Source organism: Salvia miltiorrhiza, chromosome 3 (assembly GCF_028751815.1).
Source record: "Salvia miltiorrhiza cultivar Shanhuang (shh) chromosome 3, IMPLAD_Smil_shh, whole genome shotgun sequence".
NCBI lineage: Eukaryota > Viridiplantae > Streptophyta > Magnoliopsida > Lamiales > Lamiaceae > Salvia > Salvia miltiorrhiza.
The window spans coordinates 45,983,516-46,000,391 of NC_080389.1; the positions used below are offsets into that span (position 1 = coordinate 45,983,516).

Sequence of the window (16,876 nt, forward strand, 5' to 3'; positions counted from 1 at the left end):
TGCCAGGAACCTTAAGTTCAGTTACTCCAGTTCAACAAACAACAATATTTAACCAACAACACATTTCAAGGTATTGATTCTATTTCAAATACCATTCCAGTAAGCATTCATATTAAAGCATGAGCACGATCAGTTTCAGTTTTAATTATAGAAGACCTTATAGACATCTTGAACTTAGTAAACACCCAACTATGCGATTGAGCAAGTGACAGTCTTATGTAGTTTTAATCGAGCACAAATTGAGATGTAAGCAAAACAAAGAGAGATTACACCTCGTCCAGTTCACATTTACGAATCGTTTAAGTCGAAATGAGGGAGTTACTTAGCTTTAAAGGAGAGAAGGGCTGACTGCCCGATGATGACGACGACGGTCGGGACAGGGCGAACTCGCCCAATCTCATCAGAGCCCCGAACAGCAGCTGCCCGGCGACGAGCTGAGACCCGTGCGCAGCAGCAGCGGTCGCTCGCCGGATTCAGACAAGGAGTCGGCGGCGGCAAAGATTTCCAGGATTCAGGACTCGATTGGGTCGTCGCGTGAGAAATAGAAAAGAGATAGGGCGGCGTTAGGACCAGACGCGTCGGCAGCCGACGCAGGACGAAGTAAATGGCGGCTGAACGACTGGAAAGGAGGAGGCCGGAGCAGCGCCGCTCCCAGACGACAGCAGCCCGTCGGATTTCGGACGAGGATGCGGCCGCAGCAGCGACCTGGTATTTGACGATTAGGGCTCTGCGATGAAGAGGAAAGGGCGGCGCTGGAATAGACGCGTAGAAGAATGACGCCGGTGATAGCAGACGATGGCTGGACGGCCGGAGTAGGCGGAACCGACCGGATTTTGAGAGGAGCCGAGCGAACAGGCTGGAGAGAAAGGGGCTGGACGGCGTCTGGTTCGAGTTTTTGAGAGAGGAGAGGGATCGTGAAGCTGAGAACGGCGGCCGACCGTCGGATTCACAGCAGGAGCAGCGGCGGAGCTCACGAGGCAGCCGTGAATCGAGAGAGAGAGATCGATTGGATTTTGAGCGAGAGAGAGATCGGCTTTGAAGAAGAAGGAAGAGCGGTCCCCTTGAGAATGAGAGAGAGATCGAGAGTTTAGAAAGAGAGAGATAGAGTGGGCTTGATTTGGGCCTTTTCATTTAATTCTTTGGGCTTGATTAATTTTAATTGTTTGGGCTTTCCTCTAATTTATGTGGGCCGAAATTTTGAGCTTATTTTTAATGAAATTGGGCTTCCAATTTTAATTGCTTGGGCTTTCATATTTAAATTCGAATTGGGCCAGTCTTTTATTTAATTGGCTCTTCTCATTATTTTTATTGGGCTTGAATTAATTTAAGGAATTGGGCTTTGTCTTTTAATTCTTTGGGCTGCTGTATCATATCAACTGAGCCGAGTTTTATTAAATTTTAAGCTCAGAATAATTCATTCTATTCTTGGGCTAATTTTAAATTATGGACTGAAATTTTATTTAGTTGGGCCTTACATGATTTATTTATTTGAGCCCAACTATTCATTATTTAATCATTTGGGCCAAGATTTATTTAATTACTAAGCCCAATGAATTATTTCAATTGGACCTTTCATTTTAGCTATCCAGGCCCATTTCTACTTAATTAATTATTGGGCTACCTTATGTTGAGCCTTTTAATTATTCGAACTCATAACATTTCAAATTCTCATTATTAAGCCCGGTTGATTATGAGTTTATAAAGCGAATAAGCTGAAGTATTTAATTATTTTCTATCGACTACGAGGAGTGGGATTTATTTAATCGACGGATTAGAACACCCTGAAGAGAACGGATTAATTTTAGTTAATTATCCGGCTTCATGAGACGAGACTTAGCTTTTGTTTAAATCCGATAGCCTGGATTAACAATAGAAATTCCCTGATTATTAAGCCGAAATAATAAATTATGCATAAGAGAGTCATGCATATTTATTTTACGCTTTCTCATTAATTGAGAATTTTCCTCGAGGCAATGTCTTATTTTACATTCTCGTGATTAAGGTCAAGCGAGAGAGTAAGAATTACTCAAGGAGTCACAGTACCTTAACAAAACCTTGCTATCAGGTGGGCAATTTCTTACGCGTAAATAAAATGCTATGCAAGTGTTATGCTTTAAAATGCAAATTGGATCTTCAAGTGTGGTATGCTTTATTACGCTTAAATGAGTTAAGCTTTATTATGCTGCACGTTAAATGATTTACGCTATGCTATTTATACTATTTACGCCTATGTAATTTACGCTTATTTACGCTTGAATGCTTTACGCTGATAAGTTTATGCCTGTGATTGATGCTTGCGTCTGTTGGGGGAGGCCTCCCTCAACAGTACGATGCCGTGTCCGCTGAGGAGGGCCTTCCTCACGGCGCGATGCCCGTGTCCGCTGAGAGAGGCCTCTCTCGCGGCGCGATGCCAGTATGCCAGTGTTACAGCGTCTATTGGGGGAGGCCTCCCTCAATAGTACGATGCCGTGACCGCTGAGGGAGGCCCCCTTCACGGCGCGATGCCCGTGTTCGTTGGGGAAGGCCTTCTCCACGACACGATGCGTGTTTATGATTGTTAATGATGAAAAATGCGCTCATGCTGTTTATGAATATGGAAATGTTTAATGAGCAAAGGATTTGAAAGAAACTTATGCCTCTTATGCGAAGTTGTGTTTTGTTGTTGATATTATGTTATATGCTTGGCACTGCCCACTGAGTACTATTGTACTCAGCCCTTCGTATGTTTATGTTTGTGCAGGTTGAGTTGTGATGGGCGATGAAGTGTTGCTGAGTGGAGTTTTTGTTGAACTTAAAGTAGGCTCAGAAAGGATACATGTCTTCATACATGTATCTCAGTTATGCATTCCGCTGTAAACACTGATTATTTCAGTTACACCTTCCGTTGCAAACTCTGATAATGTTTTAGCCAAGCCCCTAACGATGCCTTTTTCCTTTTAAGGAATATAACGCTTATACAAGTTCGTTGAGTACCCTTTTATGCGAACTATGCCTTTTTCCTTTTTAAGGAATATTTCACGCGTATTCAAGCTCTTTGAGTATTCTTTTATGCGCCCCTTTCTAAACCCGCTTCTTAATTTCCCTTCCCCAGTCATGGTTTTCCCGGATTAATTATCCTTAATTAAGGCCGGTCGTGACATTTTCGTGGACAGAGGGAGTACCTGAATTTCTGTTTTCAAAGAAAAGAAGAAATAGAAGATTTAATCTTGAAGCTCTGTTTTTAATCTTCAACCTTGAATGAATTGAGTCAAGGTGGACGGAGGCAGGGCGCGGCGGCTCTGCTGCTACTGCCCAGCCACGGTGAGATAGAGGGGAAGGAGAGGGCGGCGGCTATCATGGCTGCTTGCCAGAAGTTTCACAGAGGGAGTGGTGTGCTGACGCTGGTGGCGTGGAGCCACTGACCGCAGCTGCCGGATCTGTGAACAGGGGAAGTTTGAGAGAGCAGAGGGAGAGATGGGCTGGGTACTGCTGAGGGCTGGTCTGGAGGAGCGAGGGAGGAGGCGGCGCCTCACCGTCGCCAAGGAAGAGGGTGGAGGTGACAAGGATGTTGTTTCCGCCAGGTCCAGTAACACAGAGGGAGAGAGATGGGAGTCGCGGTCGGCGGCAGCTTTTGCTGCTGTAGTCGCCCGAAATGGGCAGAGAGAGAGAGAGAGAGAGTCGGCGGTCGGCGGCTGCGTGCTGCCTGCGTCCATGTGTCTGGGTGTGTGTGTAGAGAGCCGAGGGTGGCGCGGCCTATCGCCGCTGCTCCTCCGGCGAGTTCCGCGGCGGCGGATTTCGGGATAGGGTGGGCGGTTTTCGTGAAAGAGAGAGAGAGTGATGGAGCGGCTGAGTGAGTTTGAGGAAGAAGAGATTTAGGGTTGGGGTTGCTCTGTTGGGCCGAAAATGTAGAAGGAAAGAGTGAATGGGCTTAAGTCAGTTGGGCCTTTGTTTATTTATTTATGTGGGCTGCGAATTTTTAAGAAGTTGGCCCTTACATTTAATTTTTGGGCAGTCCACATTTTAATTAATTTGACTATCACTAGTTGATTAATTATTTTAAAGACAAATTGCATAATAATATCATATTATTATTATGTGCATATTTAAGTAATTACTTATCATATGTTTAAAGCATGACATGTATTGCATTTGCATTTTGCAATAAAAGCATTTATGATTTAATTGGTTTTATTTATAATTCCATTTATAAAAGAAAATCGAGTAAGGATATTGTTGGTGTCCTTAACTCAAGGATTTTAGTTTTCAAGTATTTATTCATTAAATTTGAAAACCTGGCGTGATGAATCATAGTAGTTAAGCACACCCACTAAGACTTTAAGTTAGCTTCACGAGACCTATTAAGAATAGAATTTCTTGTAGGCTTTGTGGATCAAGGGGATTAGCGATGTTTTCCCAATGCGAGTTTATGTGATTATGATCTTCAGGCTTTGCCTAACCAGGTGGGCTTACTTTCCAAATGTATAAAGTATGATTGAGTTATTAAGCTCTAAATGTTTCAATGAAATGCAAATTATTTATTCAATGAAATGCAAACTGTTTATCCAATAAAATGTTTATGTGCACTCTGCTCTGTTTAAGGCTCGCCACAATGAATCAATTGAGGTTCTCTTATAGCCTAACACATTATTTGAGGATTGTGTACACCGTTAGCTGACTCGGTGGGTTGATCTCCATCGGGCACTAACTAAGAGGTGTTATAAGGGTGCAGCAAGGATGTGTTCCGAAGCATGTAATGTAAGGCCTGCCTGGGTAGCGTCCCGAGGTCAAAGTAAACTTGTTTGGGTTACGCCCTCAGTTCAAGTAAATGGGATAAATGGATCCGTCGGTGGCTAAAAGGTCCGGGATCGCAGCGAGTAACAGAAAGGGAGTGTGACATGTGCGCACAAATGAAAGAAATGTTTTAACATGCTTAGAAGTTCTTTCAATTTAAAACCTTCTAAGTTATGTCAAGTAAATTGGATAAACTGTGTTTACGAAAATATGAAATGTTTCAGAAAATGCATGCCCACTGAGTACATTAGTACTTAGCCCAAAAATACTTTCAAATATTTTTCAGGTTGGTTGGCCGGAGCTGACGGGACGGAGCTGAGGCTAGGATTCAATATTCTATTAAGACTTCCGCTGCAACACTAGCTTTTAACTGTCTTTTGTTTTATCAACTTAAGACCTTCATGTTAAATATTAAATGATATCCCTGATCGAGTTTAGACTCTTAACTCCTAGATTTATGCTAATGAATGTCGGTTGTTAGAAGCATGAAACAAAACTTGTGATCCAAAGGGGACTAGCCCGACTTGTCATCTTCTTCGGGTTCAATAAGGATTGTATTCTTTCAAGAATTGGGGTGTGACAATAAATATCATCAAATGATATAAAAGTGAATAAAATATAATATAGTATGTAAGTTATATAATTTTATATAACTGAATTATTTATATTGATATCATAACACAGTTATAATATAATATTCTATATTATATAACTAAGATTATTGTTCTACAATAAATTATACATCTGACGTGTAACATCTATGTATATAATAGCATAATTATAATTAATATTGATATTATATTATAACTTAGATTATATCTTAAATTAATCTCATATAACTTATAACATCTATATAGTATATACTATATACTATATAACTTATAAATTTATATATATCATCAAATGATTCAAAAACAAATAAAATATAGTATATAGTATAAGTCATACAATACAATAAAATTGTTTATTTTGATATTATAGTATAGTTATAATATATAACTAAAATTATTGTTTTACAATAGATTATACATCTAACTTATAATAGTTACATATATAATAGCATAGTTATAATATTAGTATTATATTATAAATAATATTACGTCTAACATATAAATTATATGTAACTTATAACATTTATATAATTTACTATGTATTACATGAATGCATACAAGTATGCGAATATAAAGTGCGGTATACCGATTGAATTTTTTCGATTTCGGTAATACCGATTATTTTGGTATATCGTTAAAGTGCGGTATACCGTGAAAGTACGGTATACCGAAATTCGGTAAGGTATATCGAAATAAAGGTACGATAAAGGTTTTATATATTCTCCATACCGTACTTAAGGTATATCGAACTAAGGTATACCGTAGGTAAAAGTATGAATTTTCTCCATACCGGAGGTAAAGGTAATGTGGTCGATTTAATAAGGTATACCGTACCGTCCCACCCCTAATTAGGAATAAGTTGAATTTCAGTGTAAACCCTATAAATATCTTGGTTAAGTAGAAATTCATAGCAGGTAAATTGCAGTGGTGCAATGAGTTCGATTGAAGGATGACAACAATAATAATTCGATTGGAGATTTAGCATATTATTACTATCACCGGTGACACAACATCTACCTATAATTTGTTGACACTGCAATAGGAGTATGCCTCATTCTGATCTTACTTTAATCAAATAACCTGCTTTGTTTGCTAAATGAACGTGGAACTTGATCATCAAGACATGATTCGTGGAACGGGACATTTTCATTTTTTCCCAAGAGACGGAGTGAAACTGTCAACTATAAACATATCCACTATCACTACTTCAAAGAAACAATAATAACAATGAAATATGAAGAAAAAAAATATTTTCAACACAAACTGGAAGCAATTTAAGAGAGTAGCAGCAACCTCAGCTTAAATGGAAATAAAAGAGTAGCAGCAACCTCAGCTTAAGTATACAATACAGAAACAGAGCTCCCTGGGGACTTTGTCAACAATATTTCAATCAAAAACACAAACCACCCAAATCCACCTTCATGCGTCGTCATAAACCTCCTCTGATGCACACCTGCTCATGGAGGAGAGTTCTCATATCCGGTGGAGTTGTTCCGACGAGAGATTGGAACTGGGCCCATAAGGTCAACATTAACCATCTTGAACCCAGTTCAATCCACTAAGTTTAAGTTCATCAACTGAGTGAAGCTCGGCTTCCCTCTCTGCAAAATGCACTCTTTGAAGCCATCGAGTAGGGATGTCGTTGACGTATGGCCCTTGAATATGTTAAGCATTTCCAAACCTTTCTCAAAGCTTATCTGAAGAGAGACTCAAAATAAAAAAGAACATCTTCTCCACATAATGAAGACATAGGACAAAGAAAATACAATTATAAATACCTCTTGTGTGTCTCTGCAGTCAGTCACTGACCTGTTCTCCAATCTGATGTGCCTAAAATTTGAGTTTGACAAATCCTTTATGATGTGCCACTTTACAGGAAAGCTTAGAATCCATGTATTTGGCGTAGGGGAATTCATATTTTTGTATAAATCCCCTTGGCCAGTCATTTCTGCAATACCACAGAATTGGCCACTTGCTTTAACCTGGTTTCCACAAAGGGAAGGAAGAAAAGGGCATCAGTCAATACCAGTACATGAATAAAGGGAAATCCCATAATCAAGCTCATGAAAACATAATATATAGGAGTATATATATATATATATATATATATATATATATAGGAGGAGGATCCATAAAGAATAACCCCTAAGTTGAGAATAGAGAATAATCCTAAGCCTTAAGATCTACCTAATCCAACGGTGGCTATTAAATTCGAACAATAAAAAAAACCATAAAAAAAGCTGAAAATGCATAAATAAATAAGTTTTGAATACGGAAGGAGGGTATTCACCACAAAGGTAAATCGGGTGGTTCCGGAAATTACTCCTTCCATAATCTCACCCACCCAGTCCGCCTTTCAACTTCTCTAGTGTAGGGTTCAGAAAATTCAAATTTTTTAACAGCGAGTTCGAATAGAAAATCGGAGGAATCTCTATAATTCTGCAAGATTTAAAAGCTTTTCGACATTGGAAGAGAAGGAGACGACATCGACAAAGGTGTGTTCGAAACTTTTTGAGAAAAAATTCTACACAAACAACACAATTAAATTTTTGAACAGTATTAGAGATTGTTAATTGTTCATTTGTTTTTTAGTAGTTAAATAAGCCCACAATTACTTTAAATGTGAAAATCTTAGGGTTTCACTGAAACATGAAATTTGTTTTTTTTTTAATAGTAGTTGAAACCGAGATAAAGTGAAAATTCGATCTTGTTTTACTGCTTAGATTCCAATTCGATCTTGTTTTACTGCTTAGATTCCAATTGATTCGAAATTTTAATATTTTTATTCATTTTTCATGTCTAATACATTGTGAAATGGTGCGCTTTTAAATGCTGCTGCATAAAGAGAAATGCTTACAAGGTATTGCACTGACTCCTAAGATTTTTATAATTATGCTTACATTATTCATAAAAAATAATAATAATTTATTATGAAGAATACTTTGCAGTTCGAAGCTCCAAAAAGAACAAAACAACACATGGCGAATCATCAAACACCAATACTGATGTGATGATGGTACTCTCTTTCACTCCTCATTTAGAATAAAAATTCTAAATGATTTCTTTAATATTAATACAATTATATCCAAATTGACTTACCATGCATTCGAATAACAATAGGTATATATTCACTAAATTTATTCAATATTTTTTTCTATTTATTCGAAACTGATTTGCCATTCATTCAAAACTTAGTTGACATTAATCTAAATTAATACAACAATATTCTAACTGATTTAGAATTCTCATTCTAAACTGATTTAGCATTATTATGAATTTATTTACCATTCAAAATTGGTTTGCTATTTATTCTAAACTGATTTACCATTAATTCGAAACTTAATTAACATTATTCTAAATTGGTTTACTCTTTATTCGAAACTAATTATCAACTGATTTACTCTTATTCCAATCTGATTTGCAATATATTTGAATAAAAAGAGTCTTTATTCGAAATTATCAACACAAACTGTACCATGCCATTACTATTGTTCCAATAAATGCAGATTTCCAAGATGTACCACCGATGCTTACCCAAGGTAAACCAAAAGACAGAACTGCTACACCAAAAAAACACAAAAGAAGAGAGGTAATGACGAATACTATAGTTTGTATAAATAAACTACATTACTAATATAATGTACATAACAGTTAAATGCAGTAGCAACAAGAAAAGAAATCAAATGCAAAGCATAGCGGATAACAACAATGACGAGGAAGACAACTATCCACAGCTAAACATAAGAAGCACACTACAAGAGGCTACGTGATCTCAACGATGCCCAACTTAGAGCTGTTAATGCTATTGGATTTGGCAAAATCTTGAAATTCAAAACACTAACAACACTTGTTCATTAAATTGATCAACTTTGTTCGATTATAATGTATATTAAAATAGTACTAGTGATTTTTCAATACATTAATTTATTGGATAATGATTATTCAGTGATAAATAACAACATATTCTTTGAACGATTATTCAAAATATTTATCGGACTTATTCATTGAATTATACGATTATTCAAAATATTTATGGAACTTATTCATTGAATTATGCGATTATTCAAAATATTTATGGGACTTATTCATTGAATTGTAATGTTTATTCAATAAATTATCAATCCTGTTCATATTATCGAATTTTTTGAATAATAAAAAAAAAATACCAATGAAAAAAAGATTAATATTGTTAACAATGTTTTGACAATAAATGCATAACAAATAGCAACTTTATAATTAACTGAAAGCAAAAAACCCAACGTAAAATCACAATATAAAACAAATAATAAGCAAAAACTATACAAAAATAAAAATCTACAACAGGCGAATAAATCAAAAAAAAAAAAAATGAAAAAATCATTACCTTCTTCTTCCATTATCAACGACAGAAAAATTGAAAGCTTCAAAACCTTTAAGTATATTGTGAGAAAATGGTTACTGAGAGAAAAGAAGAGGAAGATGGAATCTCCAGCAGCCATTCTCTTGGCATCTTTATATGCAGCCGCAAGCTTTTTTTTTTTTTTTTTTGATGAAATTACATTATAAATAATACAAACCACACACACACCCCACCTAGTGGTTATTGTGGCCCCACCTAGTGGTTATTGTGGCCGAGAGTACTCGAACCTGTGACCTCTTGAACAACAGACAACCACTCCAACCACTAGGTTATCCCAAGGGGACTGCAGCCGCAAGCTTCTTTTTTCCAATGGAAGTGGATGACCACATCTCATATAAGATACTTGTCACGACCGCACTTGCTAAGGATAGCAAATTCGGGAAAACCGCGACTAAGGGAGGGAAATTAGGAGCGGAATTAGAAAATGGGCATGTTTAGCTTCTTGATGACTCGACTTGTATAAGGAAAACGATTGAAATTAACTAGAATTTAACGAAGGTCAAAAGGAACCGTACATAATATTATCCAAAAGAGGTACTCAACGAGTTTGAGTACATTATTAAATCAAAGAGTACATATTATTTGACAAGATAACATAATGTCTTTAGCAAAATCAGTGTTCGCAGCGGAATAACAATTTGAGTATATGTATGAAGACATATACTCTACTCTGAGGTACTCATCCTAGATCGACAAAAGCTCCGCTTGCACACTACATCCTCGATCACAGCTCAACCTGCACATTTAAAAATACATGCAGGGCTAAGTACGGGAGTACTTAGTGGACACTTGCCGAAATTTATATACATGCATAATATTTTATTGTCAAGCCTTTCAATAGTAGTAAGATACGAGGGTTTTCCTTTAAAGACTCGTATTTACCAAAAATAATATCATTTCTTTCATCAATAACCTGTACAGGTATTTTATATCATTAATCACCATATCAGTAACTCGTGCCGAGAGGGAGGCCTCCCTCTACGGACACTATGATCGGCCAACCCGCTAGATGACTCACGATCACAAGGGTGTACACTAATTCCGAAGGGATTTGCGGTCCCATCCAGAATCCGAATTCGATTAACATCAGATAGGCAATTAATAATAAAACATAAAGCATTTAGGCATTGACAATATCATTTAAATTCATAAGCATAAAGTCTTAACAATTCTACTATATGGTTTTAGTTTATACGTAAGAAAGCCCACCTGAATAGCAGACTCACGGTTTAGCTCTAACTCTGGTGCTTGACCTTTCATCCGAGAAAATAAAATAAGATTCTAATTCTCGAAAAATCTCAATAAATGAGGATGCGTGAAATGATTATGCATGACTCATATTCCTTTAATTAAATTATGAGATGCTAATCCTATTTAAGGAATTAAAGCTCGTCTTATGAGGACGGATTATTAATCTTTAATAATCTACTCATCTTAAAATAATCTAATTTACTTACTAATTAATGATTAGTAAGTCTTAAAAATTTATCACTAATTAAAAATAATTAGGATTAATAATGGAGCCTAAATTAATAAATCTCATTGGGCTTAACTAAATAAATTTCATTGAACTTAATCAATTAAATAGTAGGAGTTCAATTAATAAAAATAATAAATTCATTATTAACAATTAATAGAAGCCCAATCAAAATAAATAATAAGAGCCCATTTATAAAAATAATAGAGTCCAAACAATATATATATTAGCCCAATGGAAATAAAATAAGCAAAGCCCAATTGAATTAATCTCCGGCCAAACAAATAAAATAAACTAGGCCCAAAGAGAAAGCCCAAAAATCCGGCCCAAACCGGCTCAAACCCGGCCCAAACCCGGTCCAACCTCACTCCCTTTTTCTTTCAACAATCATTCATGCACACACACTTTTTTTTTTTTAACTCTCCCTCTCTCTCTCAATTCACCGCACATACACACACACACTTTATATCTTCATCAAATCTCTCTCTATCTTTTATCTTTTATTAAAGTTAACATTTTCCTCTTTCTCTCCCACTATCTCGGTTCCCTCTCTCTCCTTATATTAAAATATATAACACTTCCTCACTCTTAATAATTCATGCCATCAACATATCCATTTTCTTTTATTAAAGCAAAATCTTCTCCCTCTCTTTTATTTAGCAAAACCGAGGCTTCAACATCATCTCTCTCTCTTTATTCAAAACAAAACACATGCACACACCTTTTTTTTTTCTCTCAAAATTATCAAAGCTTTCTCTCTCTTTTATCAAAAACACTCGGCTCTCTCTCAATCAAGAAAAACGCTGCTCACTCTTCTCTCTCTCTCGTTCGATTTTTCTCCCCATCATCCGGCGTCCTTTTTCCCGGCGAGTCATCGCCGGAAACCATCTCTCTCTCCCTCGCATACATCGGTAACCACCCAAACACTCACCTCTCAAACTCTCTCGGATCTCCTCCGGCGAAGAACCGCCGGTCAGTCACCTCCTCAACGTTTCACTACAGCGCCGTTGTTCCTGCTGCTCCGGCGACTCACGACGAGGCCACCGCCGATTGCTGCTGTTTGTGGAAGCGCCGCCGACTGCTGCTGTTCGTGGAGTCCGCCGCCGACTGCTGCTGTTCTGGAGTTGGCCGCCGACTGCTGCTGTTCTGGAGTTGGCCGCCGACTTCTGCTGTTCTGGAGTTGGCCGCCGACTTCTGCTGCCAAGCACCGAACGCCGCTGCTGTAGGGAGGCCGTCGCCGCTCACTGCTCTCACGCACACGTTTGTGCCGACATGACGGAGGCAAGGGTCGAGCCATGATCTCTCGGCTCTATTGTTGCTGTTCGGTTAATGGCGAGAGACGGCAGCACACGTTGGCGCCGCCTCGTTCGTTCTCCTCCATTTCTAGTCATCTCTCGGCCCGACTGAATAGGGCCGCGTCCCTCGTTGTTTAAAAGCTAAGTTTTTCAAGTTTCGTTCTCCTCTTATTCTACGAATTATAGGTGTTGTTGTGCTAAGTAAAAGGCTGTGTTTGTTCTATAAGTTCTGGTGTTCCTTTCTCTATTCGCTTGTGAATACAGAGTGCCATGTAACTAATTAATCATGCTCATTATCTACTGCATTTCTAATATATGAAGCATGCTCTACTGAGATATGATATATGTATATGAAGAGAGTGAACTAAGATAGCATGAAATACCTTGAATGGTTTTGTTGGTTGGTTATTGTTTGAATGAACTGATACTTGAAAATGCTTTGGCAGAGAATGATGAAGAGCAGTGCAGTCTTTCCTCTTTTTGCTAGGAACGTTTGTGGAATGGGAATGAGGAGATTATGCTTGGTGATTTCTCGATGGAAGGAGTAGATTTGTTGCTGTGATGAAGAGGGTGAATGAGGATGGCTTTATACTGAACTTAAGGAGAGCTGATTAGTGTGAAAAGATGATGAATAGTACGGCTAAATTGTTGAGCGTGGTTGAAGAATTAATGAGGGAGCATTAATTGCTGTTGACATTCTTGAGATTAATGAGCGTGGTTGATGAATAGTACGCTCAACAATCCTAGGAGATTTGCTGAATTCTTTTTGACTATGTAGGAGTGGAAAAGAAAAGCTAAGCACGGGTGAGAATAGAGTGGCTGAGGGAGCATGGCGTGCTAAATTTAAAACACGGAATAATATCTAAATTAATAACGTAGATTTAATTCTTCACAAGCCGGAATAAATTCACGACTCAAGAAATAATAATAAAAATAGAAAAATAATTCTACTGTGATTAATAAATAACATGACTTAGCTAAGTCAGTTATGAATCTGAAATGAATAATTATTGGTTTACTCAATAATTCTCATCGCGGTTTTATTTACGCGAAGCTACTGACTTGGTAATAAAATAATAATCCTGCTTAATTGAATATAATCCAGTGTCATAAGCTGAATTTAAATCATAAATAATTACTGGGCTTGATTTACTGAAAGATGAAATAATAATTATCGTATTACTGGATTTAAATATAATAAAAGAGCGGGCTACTACAATACTCTTACACACATCATTCTTAGTAGGGGTGAGCATTCGGTTATATGGTTTGGTTTTTGCTAAAACCAAACCATATTTTAGTTCGGTTTTAAAAAAAAACCGAACCGAATCGAATTAATCGAACAAACCGAACCGAATTAACCGAAATTTTTATAATTAAAATCGAACCGAACCGAAAAACCGAATTAATCCGAAGAAAACCAAAAAAACCGAAATTTTCGAAAAAAAAACCGAAAAAACCGAAATTTAAAAAAAAAAACGAAAATTCCAAAAAAAAACTATAAAATTAAAAAAATATTAGAAGTTAGATATTATAAAACTATCATTATAATATTATATATATATATATATATATAATTCGGTTTTTCGGTTTTGTTCGGTTTTAAAAAATCCAAACCGAACCGAAAATTCGAAATTTTTTATAAAAAAAATCGAACCGAACCAAAAAACCGAAAAAACCGAAACATATTTTAAAATTCCGATTTGGATCGGTTCGATTATTCGGTTTCGGATTTTTTGCTCACCCCTAATTCTTAGTACGTGCCTTGATTACGAAAAACTTTGCCTTTGCATATTCCACTTGAAAATCAACTCTGTTACACCGATCTGTAGAGATATTTAGTGCATCAGGTTTTTCATCAGCCAATTGCTTCTTTGATTTATCAGGACCAACTCTCATCATTAGAAGCACTCCCACTCAGCACATTGGGCTTAACATTTTTTACATGTAACCTCCTCCGTTGGCCTCCACCTGCTCAAATCCAGTGGAGTTGTGACATCATTTACCATCTCTACTGCCATAGTATGCCCTGAGCCCGGCTCAACTGAAAATATGCTAATTTTAAGTTCATCAACTGAGTGAAGCTTGGCTTCCCCCTTTCTCTGCAAAATGCACTCGCCATCGAGTAGGGATGTGTTTGACGATTGGCCCTTGTTCTCCAATCCTTGAGGGCCTATAATCTAGAAAGAAATTTTGTGCAGGAGAGGTATAAGAAATTACTAGAATAAATATAGAAACTAAATCTATGAAACAAAATATAAATTGTAACCTGGGGAGTCGGTGCAGCTTCACTTGTAATACTTGATGCAGAATGCTGTTCGCCAGTCCCCATATTAACCCCACCTTCACACAATATCTTTGCAGCTACATTGGGACGAATAGCCTTGTATGGGTCAAAAGGAGACTGCCTATATACATAAACGGGAGATTTATATACAGATGGCACGTTCCCATTTGTCTCAACCTGCACCACATGTTTTTAACATCTTCAAACCGAATTTCCTAGAATCTTGTCATAAAACGGTCAGTCTATCATCAAACGGGGTGTGTGGGAACTCAAAAGAATGAACCAAAAAACAAATTTGAACTAGAATACCTGCTTCTCCTCCTCCTTCGCTATATCATTAAGGATGCGAAAACTACAGTCACACATGTTTAATTAGTAAAAGAAAACTAATCTAAAACACAAATAATTTGTGCTACTTAAGAAACTAACTTTATACAAATATAATACCATGCATGCATCACCTATATATTCAAAATTCATCTTTATGTAGTCCTCCCGTTTCATTTGTACAATGTCAGGATCAGAACATATCCACAAAAAAACGTACCCGTTTTTATAAAAATCATCAAGAGCCAACTTCATGACGTTGTCCTCGTCCTCGTCCTTGTCCTTGACGAAAGGAACACAAGGATTATTAAGAAAGCCGGATCTGCACCCACACATCCATCATGTTTAGTCAAATATGATTGGAACAATGAATTAAGAGAAAGAATGGTAGCCTACATACCCACAGATTGAGTGGGGCAGCACAACGGTGCTCTCAACATAACAGAGAACATCGGTTCGAAAGTCAGAATTATAAATACCAAGTTCCATGCACACTTTCTTATTCCAATCGTAAGCTACTAGACGATGTGTGAGCTCATCCGGTTTGCCAGCTATTCCACGAAGAAAGAAGAATGAACCGTATATAGTCCCCTGGGCTCCAGTAAGAGCACCACCAAGAGAGACATTAAGCTCTCTATTCCAGAGCAACAAATCTTCTTTCCATACCCAAAGCTCATAGTAATGACCGGGTTCATAATTTTTAATGCGAACAACACCTAACGAATCTCCACCATTAAACTGGACAAGTTCACAGTAAAAGTGATCAGAGTTTGGTGGTAAATCAAAGTAAGAGAAGCTTGCCTCAATACAATCGAACGATGCAACCATGTCACAATCCCCAACAAACCAATAACACTTACCTCCAACAGGTATAGCGCTAAAACTATTAAGATAACAACCTTCTCGCCTAGGACTCCCAACCTCCGTCCAAGAATTCTGTCTTAATGAATACAATTCAAAAGTTTCGTACGTCCTACGGTTAATACTTTTAATAACTCTTAGGATTTTGTAATCATCAGATTTAGAATCATAGCAGACACAAGCAGCAACCAACGTGGTGCTATTCTTAAAAAATGGACAGGCTTCCTCGGTAGGAAAGAACTGAAACTGTTTGGTTGTGGGGTTGCAAAGATAAATATGGCCAGAAACTTCGTAGATACACAACAAACCCTCGCAACAGTTAAAATCAATATCCTCCGTTTGATGCAGAAAAGGGAGGTCGAAACTTTCCTCGCGGATTTCAGATAAATCTCGCGGAGAAAGAGCAGTTAAATGATACGTACCCAACTCTCCATTGATACGTTTCACAAGAAGCCGTTTCTCGTCGGAATTCTTCATCGTCGATCAAAAATTGATGGATTTGGAAGAAAGGGAATCAACCCTAACGCGTCAGAAAGAGGGGCGAAGGTCGCTGAAGCAAGCTTATGTGGTTTACACCTGCGTTGAAACAACTAGTAGAATTTATCAATGGAAAGAAAGCTAGATGATGGATTTGGAAGAATTTGGAAGACAGGGAATGAACCCTAACGCGTAGATTTGCACTTAGCAATCCACCTCAAAAGCTTTTATTATTATTTATATTATATATACACAAAACTAGTACTCTCACCCATGCCATGCACGCTAATCATCAAACTATATATTATAAAATATATGTTTTCTAATATTTTGTAAGTAAACAAAAATATTGATAAAATAAAAATGACAGTA

The 16,876-nt window shown here is 37.3% G+C and overlaps 1 protein-coding gene and 1 long non-coding RNA gene across 4 annotated transcripts; one reads left to right on the top strand and one right to left on the bottom strand.

The window, feature by feature from the left end:
• The first annotated feature begins 8,227 nt into the window (after positions 1-8,227).
• Positions 8,228-9,211, top strand: LOC131016145 (uncharacterized). Its single transcript, XR_009098868.1, has 3 exons — positions 8,228-8,397; positions 8,888-8,970; positions 9,033-9,211. It is a non-coding gene; the product is annotated as an uncharacterized LOC131016145 (long non-coding RNA).
• A 5,077-nt stretch (positions 9,212-14,288) lies between these two features.
• On the bottom strand, positions 14,289-16,809 carry LOC131016090 (uncharacterized). 3 transcript variants are annotated; one of them, XM_057944667.1, is made up of 6 exons: positions 16,450-16,809; positions 15,567-15,904; positions 15,387-15,488; positions 15,149-15,191; positions 14,822-15,016; positions 14,289-14,732 (listed from the first exon to the last, which is right to left on the bottom strand). In XM_057944667.1, the coding sequence occupies exons 1-6, from the start codon at positions 16,459-16,461 to the stop codon at positions 14,484-14,486; spliced, it is 939 nt and encodes a 312-aa protein (XP_057800650.1). In that variant the 5' UTR covers positions 16,462-16,809; the 3' UTR covers positions 14,289-14,483. The 3 variants fall into 3 exon arrangements, with proteins under 3 accessions (XP_057800650.1, XP_057800648.1, XP_057800649.1); XM_057944665.1 differs by having other exon boundaries at positions 14,290-14,732; positions 15,567-16,808; XM_057944666.1 differs by lacking the exon at positions 14,289-14,732 and having other exon boundaries at positions 14,919-15,191; positions 15,567-16,791.
• Between the last annotated feature and the right edge of the window lie 67 nt (positions 16,810-16,876).